General features: G+C 39.4%; 1 protein-coding gene across 2 annotated transcripts in view; it reads right to left on the bottom strand.

Annotated features, from left to right (window-relative positions):
* Picot (putative inorganic phosphate cotransporter protein picot) overlaps positions 1–13,564 on the bottom strand; it is a 39,253-nt gene that overhangs the window by 17,063 nt on the left and 8,626 nt on the right. Inside the window, exon 1 of one of the 2 annotated variants that reach the window (XM_076778423.1) lies at positions 4,140–5,038. The exons of the other annotated variant lie outside the window; for it this stretch is intronic. Coding sequence (XP_076634538.1) covers positions 4,140–4,251 — 112 coding nt within the window. The 5' untranslated portion in view covers positions 4,252–5,038. Of the gene's footprint in view, positions 1–4,139; positions 5,039–13,564 lie in introns of those variants that run through there. 2 annotated transcript variants of the gene reach the window in all.

A 13,564-nucleotide genomic window follows, 5' to 3' on the forward strand; every position in this document is an offset into this window, starting at 1 on the left:
CTTGCTTTGCAACATTTTGACAACAGAAGACATTCCGGTGATGAAATTTCCTTGTTTAAAATCATGGAACGATCCTATCAATTGCTCCGTTAGAATTACTTTATTTTAATTCAAACAGAATTCGAGAAAGAAATAATCCATAACGTGAACGCACATAACCTCTGAAACGGTGGTGACCTCTTTTCGAACTCAGTTTGCACTTTTAAGCGTGCTAGTGACAGCCTCAGAATAATAGTAATAATGTTTTTCCTACACTGTTCTAATCTGTAGTGGTATAAGAAGACGAAAAATAATGAAAATGAAAATAATTACTGAAAGTAGAATCGAGCCGTACGAATGATATGGAAGCGAATTACAATCGTGTTACATATCGTAAATTTCTATAAATTCGAGATGTAGGGATCAAGTATACGCTATGTACATAGTTTATTATTATTCCATTACAATTTTACCCATTTCTGGTGTGGGTCAAGTTCGAGGTTGGTTTGAAGCGTTTCCATCGAAGTCGTCGCTAAGCGAAACTAACGCGTACGCAACCTCGAGGCTGGTTGGCAAAGTGTGCGGCAATGTCGACAGTGTCGCCGCCGAGCAGCTGAGAAGCAGCCGACGAGCACGTGGTCGCTTGGTGGAAATAGCTTAACCGTGCCATGCTATAGCACGTTAACGACTCGTCGCCGTCAAATACACAGTACGAAGAAGAGCGAGAGAGAAAGAGAGATCGTTGAAGCACCAAGGAAACCAAGACTGTCGAGACGAGGGGGGAATTATTAAGTTCGCGCACGCGACGCCGTGAAACGATTGCGATCACGATCGTGACTCGCTGCAAATTGCAGAGATAGGTGAAATTCTTATCTAAATAAAGGTTTCGAATAACGATTAAAAGATGAACAAAATTTTATCCGTTATTCGTTGAATAAATAAGTCTAGGAAATTGATCGATTAAACGTCTTATATAAATCACTATACGTTGGTCTTTTTTCCGCGATCTATTTGGATTTAGACGAGTTGTAGTCCGTTTGTCGGGAAATATTTCATTCTACGACTTAACTTTTCATTTTTATTTAACGACTAACGAGTTAACGGTTGTCTATCTTTTATTCGTTTTTCGATGTTTTTATCCGGATAAAAACTTTTCCCATTAATGGGGTTGATTGGTTTTCTACGCGCCATGACCACTTGCCAATCGTTTGCCCCGCGATCGACTCGAATCGCGAGATCGGCGTCACGCGATACATCGGTAAATCGAGCGAGCGCCAAAGTCCGGCGTGAAAACTTCACTTTCGTCGTCGATCGAAGCATTTATCGCGAGCCTCTGCGTTTCGGCTATTTTCGCAATGACGCTCCAACGCATTCGACGACCTTTGGTTGTGTTGCGGTCGCAGGAAACCGTGTCACGGAATCCGATACTCTACGCAACTTGGACAAATTTTATTCACGAATAACGAATAAAAATCTTTGTATTCGTTCTTCGACAAATTTTGCCTAACTCTGATTCTATGGCTACACCGCTGGAGATTAATAATGAAATTTGAAGAGATGAATCTAGAGGCTGAACAACGACACCATGTCATTAACAAAATAGACATTTTTTTTTATAAACAATTAAAGCTTCTATTATAAATATTTCGAAATTTTTAAGCGTTTTAGAAGCCTGTTGTAACAACAATGAAAACGTATAAAAAAATCTTCACTTTCAATAAGCAAATTTTGTACAATTTTTTATTCACAAGGTAGTTAGTTACTTGCTTATAGACAGTAAAAGTGTAGCTCGAGATATTTATGTAACATTTATTAACATCGACGTTTCGGTTGTTGGTTTCGTACATTCCATACGAGAAAATATGTTAAAACAAAAATACAGACGTAAAAACGGACCGTTTTACACGCAGATTGATAATATTATACCAACATACTCAGAAATCGTTGTACAATATGAAGAGAAATTTTTTTTTCTCTTATTTTCCTCGTTATATTACGCAACAGTTTCAAGATATGTTATATTGATGTTTTATGTTTTTACTTTTGTTCCAAGATATTTTTTCTTGACTTCCTTATCGTACGTTTTTGGTATCATACATTTTAATTGTTTATAAAAAATGCCCGTTAGAACTAACTGCATATTTCGCAAAATATCACTATTTTACCTCTAGATTCAGCGCTTCAAATTTCACAAATATCTGCAGTGAGACTATTGTAACTTTTCCTTGTCAAAAGAAACGATTGTACGATTACGTATGTACTTCGATATATCGATCGATCCTTATCGCAGTTACACCACTGCGACGTAACCTACACGATCCGTTCGTTGACTCATTGGAAACAACGCGTCGAATGTTTAGACAGTTCCAGAAAACTGCATATTTTCAGTGATTCATAAGCGGAGATGAACAAAACTTTATTTAACTATTCGACGTAAAATAAAAATAACACGTAGCGATCTATTCGATTTAACAGACATTCGAAGAAGGTTGTACTTATTCACTGTAAAACAACTTTATTTTAATCTTCGTTCAACGAGTAATGGACAAAAAATTAATTGTCTTTCATTTATTACTTAACATTTTTATCTAGGTAAGAGTGTTGCCTGTGAAATGATTGATGAGTTCCGGAAATATACTCGTATGAAATTTTGTAATGGGTCAGACTGCAAATCACTACCTATATTGCTTTAAAATGATGATTAAAACGAAAAGAAAAATTAATATAAGAAATATACATCAATGGTTTGCGTACGCGTTATTCATCATACTTATTTATAGCTTCAAATACACAATGTGGCAATCAATTATATAAATCACGAAATTACGAGTGTGCCCAACAAAGTTTGCATACATTTTCTAACAAATTATGCGATTAAAGATAAGATACAAGTATGTTTTGCTGAAAAGAAATCAATTTTCTATTTGCAAGTGACCAATCAGTTTTTAGATAAGATGAAAAAATATTTATTTCCTACGTAAATTATGACACAATCTTTTATATGTGAGCGCGCGCATGTGTTCCAGGAAGAGTGTGAGAGTATGTGTGATAATTATTTAGTATATTTTATGTACTATATGGTATGTACTATGTGATGTATGGTGCTGTATGGTAAGATACAATAATGATTACGAAACAAAATATACAATTATAATATTCCTTCTAATAATATTTACAAAATTTAATAATTTAAATAATAAATGAAATTTACATGATTTTAACAGAAATAAAAATTTTTGAAATGTTACGATTTTCCTTGCAAGAATTTCCACAACTATCAACGACACTATTTGAATAATAATTAAAAACTTCGTAGAATTATCGTACAACCTGTTGCAGGGAGCGGTAATTATGGATGACAGTATGGCGCCACGTTCGATTGTTATTGCAAGTCGACGTACGATTCACTGTATAATAAATCGCTACGTCTATGGCCCCTATTATTACTTCATTTCGACGAGTTATCTCTAATACTGAAACACCGAATAATGGAACTTTTTCTTTTCTGTTTGTATGCAGTATTTGTGTTGTCAATGTATACGAGGTGTATGTATGTATAAATCGACAGTGAGAATAACAACAACAGGACGAGTTTCTCCCCTTCGAGATTCAGGGGTCCAGGTGTTCGGCGTTCCGGCTTTTTGCGTCGAAACTCGAGCTACGGCATTAGTAGAGCGCGGGAACGCGAGGGGGTTTGGCGAACGAAAAAAAATGAATTCGAGAACGCGGGAAAAGAGGCTCGACAAAGAGAAAGAGACAACGATAACGTAAAAGAGACAACAGCGAACGCGAGAAAAGACTCGAGCGAACGAGTGTACACCCACGCGTGATTATATTTACGCGAATGCAATTGAACGCGTGTCGTTCGAGAGAACACCGTTGACGGTATTTATTCCAAAAAGGTTCAACGCCCGTGCGTCACACGTTCGCGGCGGGAATAGATGGTCAGAGCTGGAGTGGCGGGCGAGAGAGAAGAAAGGGCGGGTAGCGAGTCGACAGTGACGGCAGCGAGAGCACGTGGCCCGAGACGCGTTTCAAAGAGAGACATATACATTATACGCATATATCTCGGCACAGCCGTTTCTCGTCGAGTCGTTTTCGGGACGCGTTTCGAAACGATATCGAACCGAGACGCGAGATGGTTCTCGTGATTGGCATACTTCTCCGTTTTCGCGCAGATCCGTCCTCTTCCTCCAGGCCGGGTTGCTCCCAGACAAGCACGTGGCCATTCCGTCCTCTGTTCTCGCCGTTCGCTCTGCCGTTGCCGCTCATCCCGCGTGCGACGCGCGACGACAACACGTAAAGAGTAGAAACGCGCGACGGATCAACTAGCTTTCCTCGTTTGCTCTTCTATTCGGAACACGAGCTCGTACGTGACTGTGACTGTGACTGTGACCGTGGAGACGTGGACCTGATCGTGATCGCGAGCAACGAAAATCGAACCGTTCGACGAGGGCGACTCCTCGTTCCTGACACGTTGTTCGCCGATGACGACGACGACGCTCGTTCCTTGGTGCGTGTGCCGACTAGACCTGATTATTCACCGGAATTCTCACTGGCAACGAAGTAACAACGACGCCCGAGTGCCGAAGGCAAAAGACTGTGATCACGCTGGAAAGTCAACGACGCGACACGCGACGACGACACTCTCGACGAACGCGTGAACGTGCTCGGACGCGACGACTGCTCTCACTGTGCGCTTGTAATCGACCTCGTAGCAGCAAATCGGTTGACGGTTTTCGTGCACACCGATAACGATGATTAACAATGATCCCGTGGTCGGGAGCGAGCACGCACCTGCCTCTTTCTCTCTTTCTCCCTCGTGTCAGTTCGGCCGGCGTTTCAACAGGACGGGGAGAGCCGCGGGGCGCGGTGCCCGCTCGTACGAAACGAACCGAGGCCCCTCGGCCAATCGTAGCGCGCCACTCATCGATCCGTCCCACCGATTGGACGCGCTCGCGCCATCTATCGTTCCGTTTCGATCCCCCCAATCGAACGAATGCGCGCGAACGTTGATTGCTCTTCGCGCTGGAAATTCGAATCGTTCGAGACGCGTCGATGAAGGAACGTTGTATCCTTTGCGAACGGAACTATTCAAAGCGATGCGTTCTTTTAACTATAGTCATTAACATACTCGTGTTACTTTCTTAACGCGTAATACCTTTCCCATGGGATTTCGAGACATTTAATTTTAAGTTAAGGGTTAATTACATTTTTTATTAAGAATTTACATAAGCAAAATTTCCAGACGAACGATGTACATACGAGTTCAAGTGTTTGCATTCTTTTTTTTTTAAGGTATATCGAGAAGACATCGTGGTACGACTGATGAAATTTTGCATAGTCTTATCTTGGATGACAATTCGAGCTAACAAATTTTGGAAGTTTATGATGGGGTATTAGCGATAGATAGGTTCTGTTTTATCTTCGAAACCATCAACCAAATTGTGTTCCTGTTTATTACGTTTTTATTGAGAGGAATCGACCTTTCGGAATAATTTTAATATGACAATATACTTTGACAACTCGGACTCATCTAAAACTGCATTTAATAAACGACCCAGCTATTTTTATTTGCTATTTCTGACATGGAATTATTGTACGTGTGGAGTAATTATATATTAGAAGTAGCATATTTTTAAGATAGTCTGACTGATTGATAACTTTTCATTTCCCAGTCTTTCTACAATTAAGATACGTGATTTTCACGCGACAGAAAACACGACATTTAATGCTGTTACGGAATGTCACACTTGTCATCGTGAAAACTTGAATGTCGCGTTGTCATGACATTCCACTCACATATCCCGTTATGATATGTTGACACTTATTTCCCATTTTTTATTTATTTTATAATTTTCCACATAAATAATTTCTTTTAAAATGTTAAAAGGCTTCAACATCGTATCAATGAGCGCCATGTTGCTTATTGACACATGTCAAGACACAAAACTATCTATTTATTAAGTGTGATGTAATTGTAAAATCGTGACATATGTTTTCCGTGAAAACGAACCTTACGAAGTTATGAACTTTTATTAAATTATTTATAACTGCCGCCACTTCGAAATATAGTTAGTTGAACCCAGCGCAGGAACTTAGATTCTCGAATTTAAATTAATTTAAAAAAGTACACCGTAATCGACAAAATTAAATAAAGATTATGATTTTCGTGAGTTATATCAATAGCTACAGATCGTTTAAATCTTAAATAAGTCTGCTTATCATTTCGTTTCAAGAATGAATTCGATGTCTGCCACCTATTCATGACAGGTAGCAAGAGTCGTTACGAAATATGAAAAATGCTCTGTCAGTATTGACACACATTTAATTTTTGAAATAAGTTATCAAACCGAGAATTAAACGATGTTTAATGAAACGTACAGTGTGTCGTAAAGGTGTTCGCACTGCATCATCTAAAGAAGACTTTTTTTTAGAATAAATGTTGTAAGATTACATTTTTTATTATTTCTTTAAAAGAAATTTCTTTAAATTACCAATATTCAATTTGATGATTTTGGTAGTGGAATAAAACCAATTTTTATAAAAGAAACTTAAGAAATCCAGCAACAACCGATATAAAGAAGAAAATATAGCAATCTGTCAAAGAATTTTAGAAAACAAGACTTTAATGATCGAACAGCTCGAGGAAAGACATTTATTAGTAAAGCTAATCGTATTAAATGTGTAGATTTCGCAAAAACATATATCGATAAAAACATCAATTTCCGAGAACATTTAATGATAATTTTGGTCAGGGAAAAGTTACTATGTTTGACTCATATAGATATACTATGAATGTACAAGAAAACAGGATACGAATTAAAAATTTTTAGTTACTGTATGACACACTGTTATACTAGTTACCGTACAACACACATTTTTTGGTAACCTGCCCAGGAAGCCTTTACATCAAACCTATTCAGAATTTATGACCAGAAATAAAACAAAGATCGAGAAAATATGAAAGTAGTTGCCAAGAAATGTTAAAATAGAAGTTAACGGGTGTATCATAAAAGTAAACCGTACCAAGCATTTAGTTTATAATATGGCAGATCAAAGTGTATATGTAAACTTATATATTAATAACCTTTAGTATATTATTATGTTATAAAATACATTTATATTATGAAACAATTTATTTATAGATCCCGCTGTTACTCATACTTCGATATGCATCCTAAATTCACATTCCGGTAGGATTAGGGTTAAATTCCTATTTTTGTTAAATTGCGTTATTTAAGAAAATATTTACATCGATCGAAAGCTCAATTAATAAAAAGATATATTTTTATCGATAAAGATGCCATAAAATGTATCTTAAAAATATATCCACCACCCGAACTCATCGTGTATATTGAGCGTTGACAATTAATTCCGATTCGTATAAACATTCAACTGTGTATTCAAAATCCTCCTGATAAATTCTCCAAAAATTATTCTTTAATTTATTGCTTGGATTTAGAACTTAGTTTAAGATCAAAACATCCTGTAATTATCAATGGAGGTTGCTTCGAATATAATCCTGATTCAAGCTCGATGATCGTAGTATTTTTCCTTTCTTTTTTTTGTTTTTAACTAGATTGACCAAAAAGTTACAAAAATCGTACGATGGCAAAATTTTAAACAATTTGTCTTTAGACAATCATAAACTGCATAATCTAAAATTAATACAAATAAGGATTTTAAATTATTAATACTACCCAGATTATTAATTTTTTAGCTTCTTATTAAAAAGTCCTAATCTCGTTAGGGTGTCGAGGCAGTCAATGTGTTTAGAAAGAATACTTTAATCCTTGGATTAATAACATAATAATAAAGGATTATTGTTATCTCAGTGATTTATGCGTGTAAATATTTTGGAAAATTTGGAGAAATTCGTCATACAATCGACAGTGGAACGATTTTCTACCAAATTGTACGCGTTGAGTGCTATGTCAGTCACCGGTGACCGTCATTAGTCTTTTCGTTTCGGTCACCGATGGCCGACACTGAGAGATACAATGTTTTTTTAGAACGTCTGCCATAAATAAATCCTAATACTTTGAAACATTTGAATAATATTATAATTATTATATTTCAATGATGAATGTATTAATATACAAAAATTTGAATGTTTCATTGTTCCAACAATTTTAAGAGATTATAAAAATATCTCATTTTGAAATGGCACTCTTCTGAAGGATACGGTAAAACCAGATTATTAAACGAACGGCGACGGAAATACAGCTCACCGTTTATTTGCAAATCCATCTGTATCAGCTTGCATAACTGTTGAAGATGAAATTTTAATTACGAGGCTTTCAGTTCTGCTTGACGCAATTTCATGCGATTATGAAATCGAAGCTTTCAACGAGTGTACCTCAGAAACGTTAGACAGATGTCTGGGACTGTATACATAGTACTTTATGCAAGTAACTGTACATAAACTGTACTAGAACACGAATCCGATGTAATAAAACATGTCATTCTTCGAATTGGACACTTATCGGAGAATGCTCAGGAATGTCAACGCAAAGAAAGAAAAAGATACGGAGAACATCGCGCGGCAGAGTATTCGGAAAAATTCAACATGGAGGAGAAGTAAGATTCCGCTGAAAATTAAATGAATTGTAAAAAAAATTCTAAATCACGCAAAAGCAGTACCAAAAATATATTTTTACATATCCCTCCTTTCTTCCTCAGGATCCTCTCCTGTGGATCTATCTAAATCTAAATAACATTTTGTTTAATATCGTCTATCTAAATTGTAACGATTAACCACCCTCCATGCATGAATCTCATAATTTCCCGCGTCTGCTTCCTCCCCCTTCCGGTATCGGTACTTGCTCCACCTAGCGAGGCTGAGAGTTTCCGTACTTGGCCGAGACGCTTCGTTCGAAAATATCCGTCCAAAATTACGTAACACGGAAAAATTGTCTGCGCGATAATCGTGACGAACGCTACACGCTGCATCGGCGCTTTGACGTATCCCCGGACGAGCGTAATCGATCGGGATCGATTCGATTCGATAACGATCGGTATGGTTGGGTTCGATTCGCGAACGATCGTCGCGAAAAAATCCTTGAAACCCGTTATCTTCGGTTACTGTTTGGAAATCGCTTAATCGTGACACACAGCCCGACGTTACGATTGTCGCCAAGAATCCGCGAGTCGAGAGAGAAAAAAAAAAAAAATATACGACCGTTCCGTGCCGCGCGGAATCTTTCTTTGCTCGTTATCGCTGCGTGAGATTTGCTACGTCCGATAGGAACCCGCGACCAGCGACGATGAGTCATCGTCGTCGATGCTCGCATCGTGCGTTTGTTTAACGAGAGACTCGTTTTGTAATTAACGACAAGGCCAACCGATGATCGGGCAAACCGTGAAACGAAATTCATCGCCGCCGCTGTTGCGAGACTCCGCGACAAGTTGCCGCGTCATCGATCGAACCTGATTACCGCTCCGAAATTGCACGCGGAAATCGCGCAAGCTCCGCGGACGACACGTGGTACGCTGGAACGTGTGAGAGGGTTTCGTATTTGATCGCGTCGCCAAATCGCGGACGAAAATAAAGATACGCGATGCTCTATTAATAGAGCGCGAGTTCTCGCGTGCCAAAAATCTGTTGCATCGTGTAAGGGACGCGTCGACGTATGCATGCATGCACACGTTCCCCTCGCATTCGACAATTTCTATCCTCGTTCGTCTATTCTGCGACGCGTGCGACCAGCGTTACCACATTTTGACGCGATTCTCGCGCATGCGCCAGATAAAAACAGGTACGTACGTGGCCACCACGTACTAGGGGCGCAAATTCAGCGGGTACCGATTCGAGTAAATTTCTGTCTAGTTAATTTCCTAGCTAAAGATGATTCGTCCAGACTGAGTTTTCATTTTTCAAAAATGTACCCGACGAGTGGATACCAAAGTAGGGATGGTGGTATGTTACGAACGCAGTATCATGGATTTTAATATCACCATTCTGAGTTTCGGATCGAGATCTCCCTTTTAATTATTTAAAACAATTTTCCATCAGTTTATAAATAATTTTCTGTAACAGCTAAATAAGAGTCCGTACGACACCTGTTTCTACTCGATCAGGGCACTTTGCTGATGCCATTTTCGATACACATGCGTGAGTACTGTGACAAATCTCAAAGCGATGCGCGGCGGAGGCAATCTCGCGGAAATTCGGGGAAAAATCGAGACTCTTCGATTCGCGAAACTGTCGGTCAAACTGCGGAGCGTAATGCAGGAACACCACATTAGAAGAATCAAGAACCGTGACGAAACATCAGGGACTTTTCCGCGTTATGAGTGGCGCTGTCATTTGATTCTTCTGTGAAACGCTAATTATCATATTTAGTTACGTGACAAGATCACTGCCGTTGATCTCGGTACTCAGGATTGTGTAATTTCCTTTTATACACAATTATACATGTAATTATACACGTTCTTTTTTAAACAGGTGTGCGGATCGTGAACACGCTTTATCAACTGTGGGGAAAGAAGGAATCGTTGATAACGTTTGTTGGCATGATCCGTAATTAAGTATCGGTGTTAGTTTCCGATAATTAGAACTAGAACTTTACACGTCAAATTTTTATATATTGATATATTCGAATATTTAAGTAATTCGTTTATTTGATGAATATACTCACATCGTATTAAATGTGGACATTGTTGAAAGGCGAAGTGTATGCCGCAGTTACATGTAAACTAGGTGTACAATATACAGAGTGGAGACTTATCTTGAGAATAAATTTACGGTCGCGATCTATCAATCGACCTATTGCGACACCTGGCATTAGATAATGCAATTAATACAATTGCAAGTCTCAAACAATATCTTTATATGCACCAACAAGAATAGTTATTATTCTGAATATTTTCTCTAATAAAATTAATTCTGAAAGGTAACTGTGTTATCTTTAATAACCAAACTAGCCCAATCAATAAATCTATATCGAAATATTTTTTCCCCCCATGATGTATCGGTAAATCAGACCTCCGTCGCATCGGTCGTTGCGAACAGCGGACACTCGTTTACCGACGCGGTCGTCTTCACCGCAAGTACAGGTTACTTTTTGTCGAAACATCGACCGAATTTACCATCTTTTACGTTCGTTCTAAGGGACATTCCCTCCCAGCACGACCTCGATGCTTGGCTTCGCATCGTCCACATCAACAGGAAACGCTCGAGCCCCTAAACGCATCATTCACTTTGCAAAGTGGAAAATAACGTCCGTCGCGAGCGAGGTACAAAACGAGCCGTACGCGCGACCACGTATGCAGTCGTAGGGCCGGAAGTTTTAACCGGAACTCGAAATTTAAAGCAATTCAGTTGGTTCGCGTAAAATTAACCGTCCTCGCCGGGAGAGGGACACGACGTCGTTCCCTTGCATTCTCGAATCTTTCTTCCGAGCGATTAGTGTCAAGGAGTACACGGTTTTCACGTTTTCCCAGAACTTGTCGTTTAACAATATTTGCCGCGAGGTTACTGCGCGACTCGAAGGTGAGAACGACGGAGTGGTTTGTCGTGTTTTCGAAACTATCGCGTCGGAATACAAACAACGAGAGACAAGAGACGCGAGTTGCCACGCGTTGCCCTCCCTCCAGAAGCAACGGTCGACCGTGATCGAGACAACGCAACCGTAGCGAGCTTTTCTTATTTACGATTTTCTCGCATTAGCACGTTCAGTGTAGCGAGAAATTGATGATTCTCGCCGTTCTCGTTACCGTTGCCATCGCGCTGACCCGCATTAAAAAGCTCCGTTGCGTTGGCGTCGATTACCACCGACGACGACCAAACGCGTGTCTCACCAGATCATGCAACTCCTGATGCTCGCAGAATGAACTGGAACGCTCCGGGGACACTCGAAACGCGTTTAACCTATCGACGACAGACTTTCTACTTTCGACACGTTTTCGACGCCACCATTCGAGCGAATCGACCGTTCGATACGCATATACATACATCTTCGGTGAGGTTAGGTTAGAATTTATAGTCCGGTAACAGGGCGATTAAACTCGATCACCGAGATCCGTGCAATCGAGAAATTTCGAAGGTGTTACTTTGGAAAATGTAGGCGAGACTACAACTTGTAGAAATTATTAATAAAAATAGAAATATTAACCCCTAAACAGTCATCCAAATATTTTTATATAGACTAAACGGTTTAGCAGCGATCAGTTACTCGCTACTCGACTAAATTACCGGATGTGTCCAAACCAACTGTAATAGCTAGTAATACATAAAAATTGTAATAATTTATTACTACTCTGGGCGTTAGAATGCCTGAACACGATCCTGCATTCCGCCACTGAATTCCTCGCGTGCTTAAAGAAACGTTCTGTTTGCTAACGCCAATCAGTTCGAAGTCGATGGTTAGGAATCGTAATACTAAAATGATAAAAATGAATTCTTTTAAAAAATTACAAGTTCGTAGTAATAACATTGAATGCAATTACTATTACTACGACTATTACTCGTTTGTCGTATTTGTGACCGTAATCCGCATCACGAGTGCAACTCGTGTTTGTCACATTTTTTGGCGAAATATGGGCCACGAATCTGATTCGACATAAGTCAATGATTGATGAAAATCCACTGTCACGATACCGATTATCGGAGAGCAGATATGCGTTAGCCTCGTCGTTTCACGGCGCGTCCCGTCGATCGATCGTTACGGATCTAAATGTTCGATTCGAGAAAACAAAACGGTCGCGAAGCACCTGGCGCGCCCATAGTTTGACTTCCGGTCTGCGTGACGCAACGGATATCTGTTGATAATTCCAAGGGCTCGATATGTTTATTTATCCATCTAACAAGTTTGTAGCACACTAGTCAAAGGGATATAAATAAAATGATGTATAAAAAGGGAGAAAAACAAATATAAAATATTAATATTAGCTAAGTCGGTTTATAAAATAACCCTTTGAGTGCCTTAAGGAAAATGACTGGCAAAGTCTGACCTACTTAACTACAATTCATTGAACGAACTTGTATAGCTAAACCACTGGTTACTCTTACGTTTACCAATCATTGAACTGCGTAGTTTATTCTTACTGTATTCGCGAATAATGGAAAATAAATTACTGATATTAATATCATTGCGTCAACGTGTAAGATGCATTCTCATACACCATGAATGAATAAAATAAAAAAACTGGTTAAATAAATACCTTTGAGGTTAGGTCTGGGTTAGGTTAGCCCGGACCAATTAAAAGTAGCCCTTGTTGCGCCTTGTTTTTACACGAAATCCTTCAATTTTCTATACGCTTTCTTCGTCCGCATGATACGGGTATTGGTAGTAATAACAACGAGTGTGGGTTCCGAGCATAAACGTAGTTCTTCGCGTGCGATCGAGTTCACGCGTCACCCCGTTCCATTCCGACAGGAACGCTAGGATCGCGTTGCGATTACGTCGCGGCCTATTGAAATTCCGTGACGGTTTGCGCCCTACCGATAAATTATTTCCGCTCGGTTACCCGTTTGTTATTAGCTGCTCACGTCTTATCCGTTCGGTCCGAACACGACGATTACCGACAACAAGAGGCGAGTGCACATCGCGCTATGTATTATTCAAGAGAGCGACGCAGA

The sequence above is a fragment of the Colletes latitarsis genome, chromosome 11 (genome assembly GCF_051014445.1).
Source record: "Colletes latitarsis isolate SP2378_abdomen chromosome 11, iyColLati1, whole genome shotgun sequence".
NCBI classification, from domain to species: domain Eukaryota; kingdom Metazoa; phylum Arthropoda; class Insecta; order Hymenoptera; family Colletidae; genus Colletes; species Colletes latitarsis.